The sequence below is a fragment of the Dermacentor silvarum genome, chromosome 5 (genome assembly GCF_013339745.2).
Source record: "Dermacentor silvarum isolate Dsil-2018 chromosome 5, BIME_Dsil_1.4, whole genome shotgun sequence".
Taxonomy (NCBI): domain Eukaryota; kingdom Metazoa; phylum Arthropoda; class Arachnida; order Ixodida; family Ixodidae; genus Dermacentor; species Dermacentor silvarum.
In genome coordinates, this window is record NC_051158.1 from 131,780,324 (window position 1) to 131,798,599 (window position 18,276).

Sequence of the window (18,276 nt, forward strand, 5' to 3'; positions counted from 1 at the left end):
AGGCTTCCGTGCCGTTATGGCCCAAATATATTATACCCTAGTGCATACCGGCGCTCGCAGGGTGTGGCTATACTAATTCAATGATTCTGACTGGATATTGCATGAACAATCAGCTTCCGCTATTAGATACATCATGGAGTACGTTGAGTAGGTTTTTATGCATTACTCCAAGTATGAGTTTCAAAGTACTGCTTTCGCACCAATGGAGAGCGGTCCCAACAACCGTCCTTTTAGTGTAGAAAAAAGTTCAGTTTTGAAAAATCTTGCTATGCAGACTAAGTTGTTATAGTTTTAATGGAACGTGGGGATGGTACGTAATTATCCGCTCATGTTTGTTTTATTCATTCAAATACTTCCGAGGTCCAAGGCACTAAAAAAAGGTGTGGGTCGTAATAACCGATATGTGCAGCAATAATCTTTAACAAAATGTGTTCCGCACGGCTGCTTTGCAATATGTTCTGCACTGTTCGGAATGATAGGGATAAAATCAAGGCAGGCGGTTCCAATATAGACTTATTGATGGAATAAACAACCCCAAAAATATGGAAAATTAGTCCTCAGCATAACGCAATGTGCGGTAATGTCGTGAAATTGACTTTTCATCCGCCTCACTGTGGTGCGCAACTACAAATCTCATATGGCCTTCTTAAAAAGAAAGCTCCGCCGTTGAGAAAAAATTCGTCCTGGCCCAACATTTGAAAGGGAACGAACACCTTTCAGCGGTGGTAGCTCCACCATGTAAGCTAATCATGAGGCTAGCATGTGGCAGCACGAGGGCGCCTCCATTATGTGATTATTTTGGAGCTTCCTGCTACATTATGGCGGGTAGCAATTTCTCCCCTGAAACGAACCCTTTTTTGGCACTGTTCGACAAGGCGACACACCAACTTTTAGAATATGCTGAAAATGGCATGCTGAAATATGCTGAAAACGGCTACTACTCGCTGACAGAGTAGTAGAGCGGAAGCACAAAGAAGAAAGGAAATGGCAAGGATGGCTTTCTACTGATCTGCTTTGAACTTGATCAGATCAAACCAACATCAGATTGATAGTGCACAGGCGTGCTCACTTTGCCTCGAGCCCATCCCATGTCACTAGGCATTGCGGGATGTCGGGGTTGACCTAATTTATTTTACATTACCATTTTACCTCGTCATGGTTAGAAGCTCCACAATGACGCTGTTGAAGCATTTCAAATTAACAGGAAAAGAGACATTTGTGTCAGTCAAGTGTCTATAACTCCAGTAATGGGAATTCCCTTTGAGATAGGTAATCTCGAAGTTCTACCGTCAATTTCGCGTCTACGTGAAACCGACCTTTCGACGCATTAGGCTAACAGCTGTCTTACATGTTGGACAACTGTAGCAGACCGACGTGGTGTTCTTGGGCACATTTCTGACATAGCAAACTTTTCTTCCGCAGTAGACGCAGCTACTCAACGATCTTGAGAGCAGTACAGCCAGGGCCAGTCCCCAGCTCAATGGCGCTGTCATCGCATGTAGAAGGTATTTTTTTCAAGTTTGAACATGTACATCATGTCAATGCTAATATAGGTTTGTGCGCCAAGAACCATTGCGGTTGACCCCTTACCACCCCATAGGCATAAATGACATGTATGGTGTGGCAACTGTGAAGGCGTGCTGAGAAGGCGATGGCAACGTATGGCCAGGCAGCGGCAAGCTATGGCGTCGATTTGCAGGACTCCAGCGAGGTGCCGAAGCTACAGTTGCGCTTGTGCAAATTAGTCCAAATTTTTGAACGTACGCTCAAAATGAGGCACGGTGGTTGCATGCTTGAAAAGTCATTGCACATGGGGAATATCAATATATTGGTCTCATGAACTTAATTTATCCTGCACGCGTGTGGCAGCCTGTTTAAATTCAGGAACTATTCCAGTTTGTAATTCCTCAGCACATAGTCTGGAACGTTCTGTTTTCCTTTCGAATAACTTCAAACGTGTGTAACAAAAATAATAAACCTGAGAGGAAAAATGGGGCTGTGCCAGTAAGAGACATACTGGCTATTCACCAAATGCTAGACAAGCCTTATGATATTTAGAATATTGCTTACCTTTTCCTTCTGTTCGTAGTAAGTTAGCTTGTGAAAATATCCAGACAATGCGCGATCTTCGAAACGTGATCGCACGCATATGGGGTAATCTAATTGTGAGTACCTTCCACGGCTTATTGCGAGGTAACCCTTTTGTTGCAGTAACTGCGGCCAGAGAAGAAAAATAGTACTACAGTTGTTCACATGGAGCTCGATATAAAAGAAATTAGGCTTGGCTTTGCTATTTCAAGGACCAATGACCTGCGTAGCTGAGGGGAAGCCTCTGCAAAGTTGTGCAAAGCTAGGCGAAGAAGAGCGTGGTTTAAGCAAAGCAGGGTCAAAGCTAAGCAAGGAAGGAACGCAGAAGGAAAGACAGAAAGAAGGAAGGAAGGACAGAAATAAGGAGCAGGTGCGGGAAAACTTTCGCCGGCACCGGATGACGCGACGCGCGCGACCAATCAGGGTCGTTTGGTGTGTCGTGGGGAGGGTAAGGTAAGAAAAAGGTGTTGACGCATTGTCCGCCGGGCTTCCCTCGTCTCAGATAAGTTTCGGCGTCCGCTTGTGAAGGCGCCTTGTGGTGTGTTCCGCCGAGGAGCAGGCTACGTTTGAGCAACGGCGCCTTGAACTCGCTTCGAAAAAGGCTCGTCGTCGACGTGCAGATTTTAGCGTGAGGGCTTCCGAAGCCCAGGAGAAACCCTGAGATGCAGACCCCAAGTTGCGGTAGCGCGATGTTGAGGCCAAACGTCAGCGAAGAGCCACCTACCCTGAGTTTAGGCCAAATGAAGCGGAACGCCTGCGACAGCATAGTCTTGCCAGAAGCTTCGCTTACCCTCATTTCCTCCACAAGAAAAGGACTCTGAATTTTTTATATCCCAGCTGGTTAATTATTTTAGTACTCCAAGTACGTCATGTACTGTATTGCGTGCGAACGCGCCAGCTGTGGACGAAAACGGCGACGCTCGAACGCAATCAGATGACTCGCATAAATGCATGTTATGCAAGCGTGGCTGTATAGCCTAGTGGTTACGACGCTCCCCTTGGGAACGTGGGTGCGCGGGCTCGAATCCCGCCTCAGCAAGAAAGTTTTTTCTTGATGCGAACCAAAAATTACGGCTGGCCTAAACAACTTCACTGTTTAAAAAATTGTCAGCGCGAGCGTGGCCATGGATGAGAGCGAGGCGTTCTCTGAGGGTTGCGCGGGAGCGGAAGGCGTTGAGCCATCGTCGGCAAGCGGCGTCTGACCACCCCGCGGATATCGCCCGGCGAGCAGCTTAACTGGAGAGGGTCCGGAATGCCAACCAAGCACGCGAAGCTAGCGTCGGAAACTGAAGAAGAGTAAGCCGTTGGCCGCGCGAAACGCCGGAAGCGGGACCACAACCATAGACAAAGGCAGGCTTTGGACGAAAAAAAAACAAGCTTTCGCTTTGCACATCAAGGGTTACCTGAGCGAAGCCGCAGAGAGACAGACAGATAAAGAACTTTAATGAAGGTCCTGAGAAGCTCTGTTGCTCCCTCTCAGGGAGGCGACGAAGCCGCGGGCCGCACCCACGTCGTGACGGGGAGACCAAGCTCCAGCGCCGCATCGTGGGCTCTCTGGACATCCCAAAATTGGCGTGAGTGGTCGGAACTCCGAAGAGCAGAGCTCCACTCCTCTGCAGTGCATCGATGCGGGCCCCTCTGTAACCGATGCGAAGCCGCAGAAAATGTTCTTTGTAGATAGGTTTAGTGGCACTGTCACAAACGGCTGTGCAGGGTGAGTAGGAATGTTGACGCGGCACACCGCTCAAGGCTACTAGTGTTGGGCAGGAGGAACAGTGCCCAGACAGCTACCACGCGTCTCCACGTTGCCAGTGCCGTTGAAGGCGTCACGCACGATGGCTCAGAAGATGATGCAAACGGGAAACCATTAGTGGTAGTCAGTGCCCAGTGAGATATTAGGTTTCGTTAGCTTAGTATTTCGTATGCACACCGATGCAGAGGCACAGCAGCATGCTTTAACGTTCATACCAGCAGCGAAAAACAGAGCGCTGCTTTAGCTGCCCCAGCAAGTAGATGCACCGTAGCATTTCTGATGTGTGCAGTTTGCTTCGTCGTTCTTGCTGTCAAATGCGCTTCGCGTTTTTGAAGACCCTCTAACGTATACGATGCGCGAGCTATGCATACGCCGTCGGCGAGACAGCACAACAGCGGCGGCACTGACGGCGTTATTGTGCTTCGAACATACGCATAATAGCTATCGTATTAAAAGCTGTTGTCGCAATAAAATGTTTCAAATGAAGCAGCGACAAAGCATTACGTCAGAGTACTTGATGGCCCCGTCTCGATACCATTTCTCTGGGCAACCATTGATGTGCAAATCTCTTTTTGTGATCGCATTGCCATCACTTGCCATAATGCTCCCACATGTGGAGTACCATTTACGGTAACGCTATGAATACCCGTTAGGGCATCCTTCTCATCCAAAGTATTCAAAGGTAGGTTGCAAGAGCTATCATAAAATTATGTGAGTGTCCTCTTTTGGTTGAAATACAACATGTGAAAACTAGTGCCACAATAAAAATACAGCTGCGATATCTTCAACTGGTGCTTTAAGGACGTACGGAAAGAATCGACAGCGTCTAAAATTATTGCTCACGGTCTGCTCATTAACAATATAAATATGTTATTGAATGAATGAATAAATGGTTTTTATTTCTTTTCACATTGAAAAAGAGGAGACAGGACTAAGAGCTTGACGAGGGTCCCGCCCCCTTATACGTTTGACAGTGGAGCACTGCAGAAACATTACGAGAAATGCAACACTTGCAACAAAGTAATATTCCAAACAAAATGCACTTTCAACAAAAATAAAAATCTAGTATAAATATTACAGAAATACATACATACGTATAGACAAATACAATTTCGCATTTATACATATAAACACATGAAGATACTTACTTTATGCACAAGCAATGCACACAGATCTATATACACGTATGTACAGGTGTGCTAACGCGCACTCATGAGCGTAATCTACGAAGAAAACTTTAATGAGACACTAGTCTATTTGGCATAACTGACAGAATAGTCTTATTTCATTATTGGAGTTGCATAAAGGACCAAAGTCTTCCTGTGCGAGTTGATCAAGTAGAATGGGTACTGTATGTGTTAATGATTGTTTATCGTGATTGGTCCGAGGTGTGCTGACGAGCCATTCCTCTTTATGCCTAGTATCACGGATGCTACGGTTTGCTTTTGAATCCGTCAGAGAATACACAATAGATTTATTATACTTCAAATATGACCTGTACCTCAAAATTAAACTATAGTTGTATAAAGAGAATACAGGCAAGATTTCAAACTTATAGAAAATTTTTGTTGTAGAAAATAAACGAGGGACTTTGGCGATGTATCGCACTGCTCTTTTCTGGAGCAAATACAATTTCATAAGGTTTACCTCGCTAGTAGTGCCCCAAACGAGGTTACAGTATTGCAGAACTGACAATACTAAAGTATTATAAAGTAAAATTTTAATTTTAACAGGAAGAAAGGATTTCAATCGTCCTTTGTCCCTACAGCAGATTATAGCTTTTTACTTACATGTTCCACGTGATCATTCCAACTTAAGTTTTTAGCGAATGTTACGCCTAAGACAGAGACCGTGTTAACAATTTCTAATTGATCCGTATCTATTTTTATGTTTATTGAACTTCCTAATTTTTTGCCTCTTTGCATATAGACAACAACTTTTCTCTTGCTGGCATTTATTCGCAGACAGCTTGCATAAGCCCAATCTTTAAATTCGCTTAACGCTCTGTTCCCCTGAAACTGTAGTTCAGTTTCTGAGGTAGCAGTAACAAACATTGCTGTATCATCAGCATAAGAAATAAATTTTGCCCGTTCGGAACTTGCTGGCATATCGTTTACAAAGATTATGAACAGGAATGGTCCAAGGATGCTTCCCTGCGGCACTCAAACTTTTACAGCCTGACGACTGGACTTTTCCCTTTCAACTCTACATATTGTGCTCGATGCGATAGGGCATCGATGCGTAGGGCATCTTTTGCTAAGCACGAAAAAATGTATAGTAAATTGTTTTAAGGCATGTGAGTGTGGACCCTATTGTTGGAAAATGATATCAACTACAGGGATCACCATATTACCGCGACACCGTTAAGAGCCCCGTGTCGCAGAAAATCTGGCGTCAGTGTCGGCGTGGGCTCGCCTGCGTCGTTGGCGGTGTTATGAATGCACGGCGCGTTATCGCGAACGCACTGCACGTTGCTGTGAACGAACTGCGCGGTGTTGCCTTCACAACAACGCGCTGCGCGGTATTAACTGCCGCGGTGACTCAGTCAGCCAAGACGTTGCGCTGCTGAGCACGAGGTCGGCGGATCAAATCCCGGCCGTGGCGGAGAGCCTGGTACCTCGCTTAGAAGCGGAAATAGTCATCCCGAATCACCCCGACCGGACAGGCCCTTCGCATGGCGCAAGGCGTTTAAACACAATCTACAAGCATCATAGCGTCGGATCTTAATTTGCATATACGAGAAAAAAGCCTGATAAGGAGCCAAGGATCTTTGAATGCTATCGCGTTCCACTCTTAAAGGCGAAGCTTAAGCGTCCTCCAAAGTTTTTTATAAGCTTTGTGACACTGACACTGCGTACAAATCTGTTACGTTGTTCTTTTTTGTTTTTGTTTTTATAATCAAGCGCGTATATTTACCAAACTACCAGTTATAGAACGGTATCACTCTCATTCCGATAAGGAGGTCCCGATACAGTCTTTGACTATGGGACCTCCTTCTGTATACTAAATACTTGTAATATGTCCCAACCTTTATTAATAAATTCTGCTTCTGATTTAACAGTAAAAATTGTTTTTCAAGACATAATAATGCCAAATCGTGAAAGTCGAAGGAGCCGAAACTCTCGAACATTATTTACAGTTATGAATTACACGTACCTACTAGTAGTGATAATTCAGGGAATTGTATACTGTGAATAAATGATGAGGCATAACAACGTTTTTTTTTGCTTATTTAGGTGTTATGCTTTAGCAACACGTAAAATGTGCAGCTTCCGCTTTTGATGGAGAGCCTAAAGGCTACGATGCAATTGATTTCGCAGTCATGGCCTATTGACAACGAGCCACCAATTCGCGAGCATAGTCAACGATATCACTAAACACGTGATGCTGGAAGTTCCATAATGCCATAGACATTTTTGCAGACATATTTTCAACACGTTCGCGAACCATTGGCTAACACATTTTGGCACTTCACTCATGACCTCCTGTTTGTGTAACGTCGACATACCCGGCTAGAGATTCGGCAATAACCGTTCGCGTGCTGGGCTGAAATTTAGGAATAACGTTGATCAGCTATCGAGTCTTCCAAATTCCACATGTTGCTACCCTACAGCTTACACGAATCTTTAAACATAAATGTAGAGCCTTCTTCGTAAACTTTGATGTCTTCAGCTTAAAAAGCTCATTTGAGACTTGATCCAAAATGTAGGATTGCAATCGCAGAAGCTTACCTTTCTTACCATCTTCACTAGGTCTTCATACTTATTGTTGGGTTTATAGTTAGGTGCTGGAAAACCATTCAGGAAAAGTATAATTGGAAACACAGAAAGGAAACGCGGAGAAAAAGTACTACGAAACGATGCTGCATAGCCACGAATTCAACAAAAAATGTTTTTGCAAGAATAAATGCAGCATCCCCTCAACTATATACAATAACAGATTTCACAGTCAAACAATGGCGCCAATTTATTTAAACAAGAATTTGCTTTCTCTTTATGAGAATGAAAGCAATTCTTTGAACATCGCGAAATGCTTCAGTGCCTGCAGTATATAAAACACAGATATCTGAACCTGCGACAAGAGTGCGGGCACATAGGAGCGCTCGAGTAACCCCCCCCCCCCCAAAAAAAAAAAAAAAAAAGCAAGCACCCTCATTGATGTCCGATACATAAGACACACCCATTGCGCATTATACTTTCGTGAGCTACAAGTGTGGCTCTCTAGGCATCGGCTAAATCCATACACTCACCAATGTAAACCGCCAGCCACCTCGTTTCAAAATGGTGACATTATAAACGTCTCGCTCTTCCCTGACTTTTCAAATTTTCTCACCGCTGTCATATTCAAGCGCATTCATGGCTGACCTGGACGTAATTTTGCTCCACCTTGTATTGCACGCTGGGCCTTTCGGAGATGGCTTAATCGTGTTGCGGTCGAAAATTTATAGCCGCAGCGAAAGAAAATACGCTTGGTTACTCCAATTTTAGCTCTTCGTTTGTCTAGTTGAGCTCTGCGCCACCAGGTGGCTGCACCATGCAGGCCTATCCCAGTTGCGCCTCCGCTCTTCAGGTAAAACACCCAGTCTACTTGCGTTTACGGGAATACCGGACATGCTCAAGCTCTGTAATAACTAGGCTGTACTGACAAGAGCAAACACAGTCGGCCTCCATCGAGCTATTGAAACCGTACTTGCTGGTTCGTAAATCTTACACACGGCCATCGGCGACCTTTCTCGACGCCGCGCTGGCGGCCAAGTGCTTTCTAAAAATTGCTATATTCGTACCTGAGGACGCATGCAAACTGATACGATGGCTCCAGCTTTTCCAGAAAGAGCGAGAACGTTTGAATAGAAGAATTACCCCCCAGCACGCCGTTGCATGAAAAATGAAAAGCGATAACAAAGTGGTATTGCCATAGCGCGCGATCAAAACATGAAATAAATTTACGTGCCAATGTTCACAATATGAGATTAGTGTTGGCAATCGCTCTGTGTTTATGCTTGCTATTTTGTTTTTAGCTGTGCTGCATTGTAAGAAGGCTTCGGGATATAGAATTCAGCGTCGAAGATGTTTCCTGTTTCTGACGAAGAAAGGTCAAACAAGAGAAGCCTCTTTCAACAGAGTTAGCGAATTCCCATTGTCTGAACATTGGTTCCTGGCCAATGCATCCCTTGTTTGGTCGTTGATTACTTTAAGTCACCACTGCCCTGTGAATCCTTTGCCGCCATTTCGCCTTTGTATTTCGAATGATGTAACATATTGGATGTGTTGCTGCTGGCCTCGGTTTTGTGTGTAGTTCTGTATTGGTTAGCCACTTTATTGCTCTATTTTTTAATTAGGACTGTCGCATTAAGTATTTAAATACCTCTAATGTGAACACAGGACAAGAGAGAAGCAGGCAGCGTTCGCAACGTGTCTCAACCAGAGCAGCTCAGCCAATCTCGAGATCGCGTCTCCCGGACGACTGGCGATGGGGCTGCAACGCCGGGCATTCCTCTTCACTACAATCGCCCCCCATCATAAAAGGAGCCATCCTGGCGGCTCATGGTGAACATAAAATCATTGGGTCGTAATACGGCTTCAGGCGTTGTACGTGGATGGTTTCATGACCACGACAGCGTTGGTCTGTAGGTGGCGTGACAGGCTCGACAATATAGTTCACAGGCGATGTCTGCGCTACAACACGGTAGGGTCCTTGATATTTGGAGACAAGCTTGTATGAGAGGCCAGCAGGAATGGCAGAAACCCAAAGCCACACAAGCACGTCCGGAAGAAAGTGACAATGCGGGTGATCATGTCGAGATTTTTTTGCCATTGGTCGACGGCTGTAAGGGAACGGGCTAGCTGACGGCATTCCTCGGCGCGGCGGGCAGCTTCAGAGAGAGGCGTACATTCGGATGAGTTGGGTCTGTACGGAAGAGTGGTGTCGAAGGGAGTCAAAGGTTCACGGAAATACAAGAGGAAGAATGGGGAGAAGTTCGTGGTCGCCTGTGGTGCAGTGTTGTGGGCGAACGTGATGAATGGCGAAATAAGGTCCCAATCAGTGTGATCAAAGGCGATGTAATTGGAGAGCGTGTCGCCAAGGGTGCGGTTAAATATTTCCATCAGACCACTAGTTTGAGGATGGTAGGCGGTGGTGGTGTGATGAACGATGCGACATTCAGGAAGGAGCACGTTTACAACTTCGGCGAGGAGAACACACGTCCTCTATCACTCAAAAGTTCGCGAGGTGCACCCTGATGGAGAATAAAGTTTTTCAGGAGGAAGGATGCTATATCACGAGTGGTGGCAGCAGGCAGAGCGGCTGTTTCTGCGTATCGCGTCAAATGGCCGATGGTGACGACTATCCAGCGGTTTCAGGAATCCGTGCTCGGAAGGTCAATACAGGGCAATGCCAATGCGATGGAAGGGCCGGGCAGGACACGGGATTGGCTGTAGTAGACTAGACATGTTGTGCAGGAACCTTGCGGTCTTGGCACTGAGGTCACGACCTAATGTACTTGCACACAAAGGTGTACATGCCACGCCAATAAAACCTGGAGTGAAGCCGGGTGTACGTCTTGAAGACACCCGCATGTGCACACTTCGGGTTAGTGTGTAAGGCAGAACATATTTCACAACGAAGGTGTTGAGGTATAACCAGCAACCACCTGCGGACGTCCAAGACGTAATTCCGGAGACAGAGAAGTCCATTCCACATTTACAAGCCCTAATCCTGGCATCCTTGCATTGCTGGTTCCGACATGGCTCGGAGGCCATGTCGCAGCTTGCTGGGAACGAAAGAACTTGGTCAACGGCGGAGAGGCAGGCATCGCTTTCTGTTGACACGGGCGAACGGGAAAGGGCGTCGGTGTGGCGGCGGCCAGACCGGTAGACACCACGCACGTAGAAATCTTGCAATTGCAAAGCCCAGCGAGCTAGTCGACCTAAGAGGTCCTTCAAGGTGGACAGCCAACAAAGTGCATGATCTGTAAATACATTGAAGGGGCGGCCATAGAGCTAGGATCTAAATTTACCAAGTGCCCAGATGAATGGATGGATGGAATAAACTATATTTAGTCCTCCAGATCGTGACTCATCACGAAGCGGGCCGCTTCTACGTAGGTATCGCCAGGCCAAGCCTCTCGGCTGCATCGCGGGCCTCCTGGACAGCCCTGAGTTGGTCAGCTAGAAGCGGACTGCGGAGGGCACATCCCGCCTGGCTTCGTCGTTCCTGTTGATAAGGCGTGATCGGGCACACTGCCAGAGCATCCGTTCTAACGTGGCTATCACGCCACACTCGCCGCATAAAAGCATCAGTATAAATATTGGTGTAGATCTTATGTAAAAGGACGGAATTAGAATAAGTGCACGTCTGCACGAGGCGTAGTGTTAAAGCTTGTGCCTTGTTAAGTTTCGGGTGTTGGGTGGCATAAGTCCTACGTCCAAGATAAAAGTGCTTCGTAAGCTCGTTGTAAGTGGAGGGGGTGTCCCCATACTCAACGGAGTCGTCTATAGAGTGTGTCGAAGGGGCGCGGTAGGCAAGTTCTCGCGCAGCCCCGTGAGCCAACTCGGTGAGATTGGGGGGAGGAGCCTCAATCTGACCCAAATGTGCAGGAAACCGGTAGATAAAGTGATGCGTAATCGTTTTGCCCTCAAGTACTTTGAGGACCTGCTTCGAGATGGTGCCCTTTTCAAGTGTCCTGACCGCAGAACAGGAGGCGCTATAAATAGCGTCTCTCGAGTCATTTAATAAAGCTAAGGCAATTGCCATTTGCTCAGCCAGCTCAGAATTTTCCGCCCGAACCGAGGCAGCATTACAACCCTTTTGTTTGTAGGCAGCGGCATCCACAAAGCTGTGTAGGCATCCACAAAGCTGTAGGCAGCGGCATCCACAAAGCTGACCTGTCGTTGCTCACGATGCATCTGCTTGAGCAGGTTGGCTCCTCTCGCCCTACGCCGACTCCGATTATGCTCGGGGTGCATATTCCTAGGAATAGGTGCAACAGTAATGTTCTCCCGTATAGAGTGGGGAAGATTTGAGTATAGCTGCGTAAGCACGTCGCGCTGGTAACCGACTTCCTGAATGATACACCTGCCCGCCTTGGACGCGGAGAGACGAGCCAATTGCGCGCGTTCCTGAGCCTCCGCAATCTCCTCTAGGCTATTATATAGTCCAAGTTGCAATAAGCGATCCGTGCACGCATACACCGCTATACCCAGAGCTCGCTTGGCAATATTCCCGAGTTGTGTGTTCAATTTGTCCCTTTCCGCCCTTTCTCACTGGTGCATAGCCGCCACATACGTGAAATGGCACAAGACGACAGCGTGCATCAACCGCTCCCTTGAATTGCCTTCTACGGAGCGACTTGAACAATGACGCCAGGTCGTCCGCTTGTGACGATTCCTTCCAAGAGCTCCAAGAGTTAGGTGGTGTAGGGTCCCTAGTCCATGGGCCAGATTCGACACTCTCCGAACCAACCGAAAGACATTATCCGTCATAGCAATTAGTTTACATAAGGTGATATCCCTAGTCTCTAATGGTACCAAGTCGTTGAGTTTCGGGCCTCGCTTTTTAGGACTATATAAGAGGAGCGCCGACTTAGATGGGGAACGCCTCAGACCAGTAGGTTCCAAATAAGCCTCTATGGTATCTATGGCCTCCAGAAGGGCTCCCTCCACATATCCGTCACTACATCTCGTGCGCCAAATGGTGACGTCATCAGCATACATGGTATGCTTAATTCCATCAATTTCCAGAAGCCGTCTGCGAAGTCCTAGCATGGCTATGTTGAACAAAGAAGGGGAAATGACAGCGCCCTGTGGCGTGCCTTTGCCACCAAGTTTTGTACGTACCTTTGTACGTATGCCAAACGTTCCTTCTCCGTAACGGAATAATTTGTCTCTGCTTTGGTGAGGCTGCGGCTTGAGTGCGCAACGACGTACTCATCAAATCGAGATTTGTGCTGTGCGAGCACAGCGCCGAGTCTAACACCGCTGGCGTTGGTGTGTACTTCGGTCGGAGCTGTCGGGTCGAAGTGACGTATTATAGGTGGCGATGTTAGTAAACGACACAACTCTTGGAAGGCATCGTCACAAGCGGACGACCAGGCCTAATTATTCAAGTCGCTCCGTAGAAGCTGATTCAACGGAGCGGGGATGAACGCAATATTCAGAATGAAGCAGAGAAAGAAAGAACAGAGTCCAACGAAGCTGCGAACCCTTACGGAGGAAGGTTTGGGAAAATCAGCGACTGCATGGAACTTGGCGGCGTCAGGAAGATTACAGTGTTTAGATACCACATGGCCAAGGATGGTGAGCTGACTTGCGCCAAAGTGGCATTTCTTCAGGTTGAGCTGAAGGCCGACGGCAGATAGGCACTATAACACTTCCTCCAGCCAACAGAGATGGGTGGGAAAATTGGGCAAAAAATAACTACATCATTCAAGCACGTTTTAAGCACCAGGCACGTTTACTACTTGAGACAACGCAAAAGGTTGTCATCACAAGCTTAAATGTTGCGGGGCCGTTGCAAAGCCCGCAAGGTATGACACGAAATTCACATAGGCCATCTGGTGTTACAAAGCCGTATTAGGTTGGTCTTCGGGTGTGATGGGGACTTGCCAATAGCCGCTACGTAATTCAATGGAATTGTAATCTCTTCAGCAATAAATACTTTATTTTCAGGTTTACGAGCGTCAAGGAGCGGGGCGTCGCACAGCGTTTGAAATTCCACTGCAGCACAAGAACAGTCGATGACGGCCTTATTAGCGGAAAGGAAGTCCCTGTCCAAAATAATATCGTGGGAACAAGAACACAGCATCAAAAATTCGACGATGTCGAGGAGGCCATTGGTCACAATGCGAGCAGTACAAGCAGCTGCAGGCGTAATGCGGTCTGCGCTGACAGTACGAAATGATACGTTTGACAGTGGCGTCGTAACGTTTCCGAGCAAACGGCAAATTGTGGCACTAATAACTGAAACTGCGGCACCAGTGTCAATGAGGGCGAGTGCAGTGATGCCGTCCACAATCATCAATGACATTAGTCCGACAAGGCAGAGAGGCCTTGGTATGTTCGTGGGTGACTAAGTTCTTGCCTCTGGAACTGCGGCGATTAGTTTTCCCGTTCCGGTGTAGAAGGACGACGACGCATCGGTGAAAGCGAGCGGCGTCGAGGCGATGGTGAACGGCGGTCAACAATAGGGCGGTGCTCCGAGTTTGAACACATCTGGCCAGGGTTCCGAGATGCGGAGGACCACGGGTATGGTGAAACATATGGCGCGGTGTCGAAGTTACGGCGGTAGGATGTTTCGCGGCGACGGCAAAATCGTGTAACGTGGCCAGGTAGACCACACGCAAAACATATTGGCCCAGTGTTGGGCATACGCCATTGTCCACTGCTGCGTGGGTACCGCTGCTGAACGAAGTAAGGAGATGGACGCAGTGGCACGGCTGACGGGAATGGTGAAAAGGTCTGAGGTGGTGGCCGTGTGAGAGCAACGGCATAGCGGAGAGGCAGGTGCAGTCACCTCGGCAAAAGCAACGGGAGTCGGCACCACCGGAGTTTCGAGGGCAGAAGGTAGAGATGCGCAAACTTGCTCTTGTATGACTTGGCGAAGGTTGGCAGGCAAAGGCCAGTGTGGTGGCGTGCTGAGGGCAGTAGCGAAAGCTGACGAGCGACCTTAGCACGGACAAACTCTTTTATCTGGCAAAGCAGGGAGTCCATGTCAGGAGCGGTGGCCAGGCTCGCGAGGGTTCCGTCGGTCACAGGTGGGCACCGCGAGAGAAGACGCTGCCTGCAGAGCTCGTCGAAACTTTGACAAAGCCCAATGACCTGAGACACAGGGCCAGGGTTTTTCGACAGCAGAATATGAAAGGCATCGTGGGAAATGCCCCTCATGATGTGGCGTACCTTGTCCGCCCCCGCCATCGTCGGGTTGACACGCCGGCAGAGGTCGACGATGTCCTCTATGTATCTGGTGAACGTTTCACCAGCTTGCTGGAATTCACTAGGCGTCGTTCAGCGCGAAGTTTGCGCACGCCAGGGCGGCCGAAAGCTTCTGCGATGCCGGTTTTGAAACTAGCCCCCGTGCGGAGATCGGCTTCGTGGTTTTTAAATCACAGCTTGGCGATGGCCGATAAATAGGAGATTGCGTTGTTGAGCTTGAGCGGATTGTCCCATTTGTTGGTGTTATTGGCTCGTTCATACGACTCCAGGCAATCTTCAACGTTTTTCTCATCGCTGCGGCGGAATATACCAGGATACCGCTGACGATGGGCACCAGCACATACGATGGCTGATGTAACTGGTGGGGATGTCGGGCTGCGGTCGTCAGGCATGACAGACGGTACAGTTCGGGTGCGTAATTCCAGGTTGGGGGAAAACCGCAACACCTCCACCAGAATCTAATGTGAACAGAGGACGAGAGTGCAGCAGGCAGTGTTGGCAGCCTGTCTCAGCCACAGCAACTCAGGCAATCTCAAATTCGCGCCTCCCGGACAACTGGCCCATGTGGCTGCAGCGCCGGGCATTCCTCTTCATTATCATCATCATCATCAGCCTATATTTTATGTCCACTGCAGGATGAAGGCCTCTCCCTGCGATCGCCAATTACCCCTGTCTTGCGCTAGCGTATTCCAACTTGCGCCTGCAAATTTCCTGACTTCATCACCCCATCTGGTTTTCTGCCGACTTCGACTGCGCTTCCCTTCTCTTGGTATCCATTCTGTAACCCTAATGGTCCACCGGTTATCCATCCTACGCATTACATGGCCTGCCCAGCTCCATTTCTTCCGCCTAATGTCAACTAGAATATCGGCTATCCCCGTTTGTTCTCTGATCCACACCACTCCCTTCCTTTCTCTTAACGTTAGTCCTAAGATTTTTCGTTCCATCGCTCTTTGTGCGGTCTTTAACTTGTTCTCGAGCTTCTCTGTTAACCTCCAAGTTTCTGCCCCATATATTAGCACCGGTAGAATGCAATGATTGCACACTTTTCTTTTCAACGACAGTCATAAGCTCTCAATCAGGATTGGGCAATGCCGGCCGTATGCATACCAACCCAATTTTATTCTTCTGTAAATTTCTTTATCGTGATCAGGGTCCCCTGTGAGTAATTAACTTACATAAACGTACTCCTTTACAGACTCTAGAGGCTTACTGGCGATGCTGAATTTTTGTTCCCTTGCCAGGCTATTGAACCTATTGAACATTATCTTTGTCTTCTGCATATTCATCTTCAACCCAATTCTTACACTTTCTCGATTAAGGTCCTGAATAATTTGCTGTAATTTGTCTCCATTCTTGCTTAATATGACAATGTCATCTGCAAACCGAAGGTTGCTGAGATATTCGCCGTTGATCCTCACTCCTAAGCCTTCCCAGTCTAAGAATTTCAATACTTCTTCTAAGCATGCAGTGAATAGCATGGGAGAAATTGTGTCTCCTTGCCTAACCCCTTTCTTGATAGGTAACTTTCTACTTTTCCTGTGGAGAACCAAGGTAGCTGTGTATTCTTGTAGATGTTTGCCTAGATATTCACGTATGCCTCCTGTACTCCTTGATTATGCAATGCCTCTATGACTGCTGGTATTTCTACTGAATCAAATGCCTTTTCATAATCTATGAAAGCCATATAGACAGGTCGATTGTACTCCGCAGTTTTCTCGATTACCTGATTGATGACATGGATATGATCCATCGTAGAATATCCCGTCCTGAAGCCAACATGTTTTCTTGGTTGGCTGAAGTCAAGTGTTTCCCTGATTTTATTGGGAATTATCTTGGTGAATATTTATACAATACTGAAAGCAAGCTAATGGGTCTATAATTCTTCAATTCTTTAACGTCTCCCTTCTTATGGATTAGTATAATGTTGGCGTTCTTCCAGCTCTCTGGTACACTTGAAGTTGTGAGGCATTGCGTATGAAGGGCCGCAAGCTTTTCAACCGTGATATTTCCTCCATCTTTGATTAAGTCTGTTATTCCATCTTCTCCAGCAGCTTTCTCCCTGGTCATGTCTTTCAATGCCTTTCTAACTTCATCGCTAGTTATAGAATTAGCCTCTGCATCCGGTTCATCACTATTTCGAATGAAAGTAGCTTGGCTGTTTTGGGCACTGTACAGCTCAGTATAGAATTCATCCGCTGCTTTTACTATGTCATCCAAATTGCTATTGATATTACCATGTTTATCTTTCAGTGCATACATCTTGCCTTGGCCTATGCCAAGCTTTCTGTTTACTGATTTAATGCTGCGTCCATATTTTACGGCTTCCTCAATATTTCCCACGTTATAATTTCGAATATCCCTTACTTTCATCTTGTTGATCAGTTTTGACAGTTCAGCGAATTCTATCTGATCTCTTGAGTTGGACATTTTCATGTTTTGTCGTTTCTTTATTAGGTCCTTTGTTTCTTGGGAGAACTTACCTACTGTTTGCCTTGGTGCCTCACCTCCAACTTCAATTGCTGCTTCTGAGACCAACCTCGTTACGGCTTCATTCATTACCTCTATTTTGTCTTTATCTTCCTTTTCTAAAGCTGCATATTTGTTTGCGAGCACCAGCCTGAATTGGTCTGCTCTAGGTTGGCCTGTTTCCTCTTGACTAATTTCACTCTTTCTCTCTTCAAATTGAGAGAAATCCTGGACCTCACTAACCTATGGTCACTGCACTTTACCTTACGTAACACTTCTACATCCTGCACTATGCTTGGATCGGCAGAGAGTAGGAAATCTATTTCATTCCTTGTTTCTCCATTATGGCTTTTCCAGGTCCACTTCCTGTTGCTGCGCTTCCTGAAGAAGGTATTCATTATTCGGAGCCTATTCCTTTCCGCGAATTCTACTGACATCTCCCCTCTTGCATTCCTTGAATCGATGCCGTAGTTGCCAATTGCTTGCTCACGAACCTGCTTTCCCCCCACTTTTGCATTGACGTCGCCCATGACTACAGTATACTGAGTTTTCACCTTTCTCATCGCTAATTCAACATCTTCATAAAACTGTTCTATTTCTTCATCATCATGACAAGAGAGGTGAGGGCGTAGGCTTGTACTACCTTCATTTTGTACCTCCTATTCAGCTTTATTACGACGACTGCTACCCTCTCATTAATGCTGTAGAATTCATCAATGTTGCTCGCTATGTTGTTATGGACTAGAAATCATACCCCGGATTCTCGCTTATCTGGAAGACCTCTGTAGCACAGGACGTGGCCGTTAGTCAGCACTGTGTAAGCCTCACCAGTTCTTCTAACCTCACTAAGGCCAATAATATCTCGGATAATTCTTCTGATAATTCTTCAAATGGTTCTGCTAAGCTAGCCTCACTCGAGAGGGTGCGCGTGTTGAACGTTACCAGGTTCCGTTTCCATTGGCGGCCTGTCTGGACCCACAGATTCTTAGCACCCTCTGCCGCGTAGCAGGTCTGACCGCTGCCGTGGTCAGGTGCTCC

The 18,276-nt window shown here is 47.1% G+C and overlaps 1 protein-coding gene across 1 annotated transcript in view; it reads right to left on the reverse strand.

The window, feature by feature from the left end:
- Positions 1-18,276, reverse strand: part of LOC119452589 (uncharacterized) — a 55,876-nt gene that overhangs the window by 25,565 nt on the left and 12,035 nt on the right. Inside the window, exons 3-4 of the mRNA XM_037714638.2 lie at positions 7,573-7,628; positions 2,071-2,214 (exon numbers count right to left, since the gene is read on the reverse strand). Coding sequence (XP_037570566.2) covers positions 2,071-2,214; positions 7,573-7,628 — 200 coding nt within the window. The remainder of the gene's footprint in view (positions 1-2,070; positions 2,215-7,572; positions 7,629-18,276) is intronic.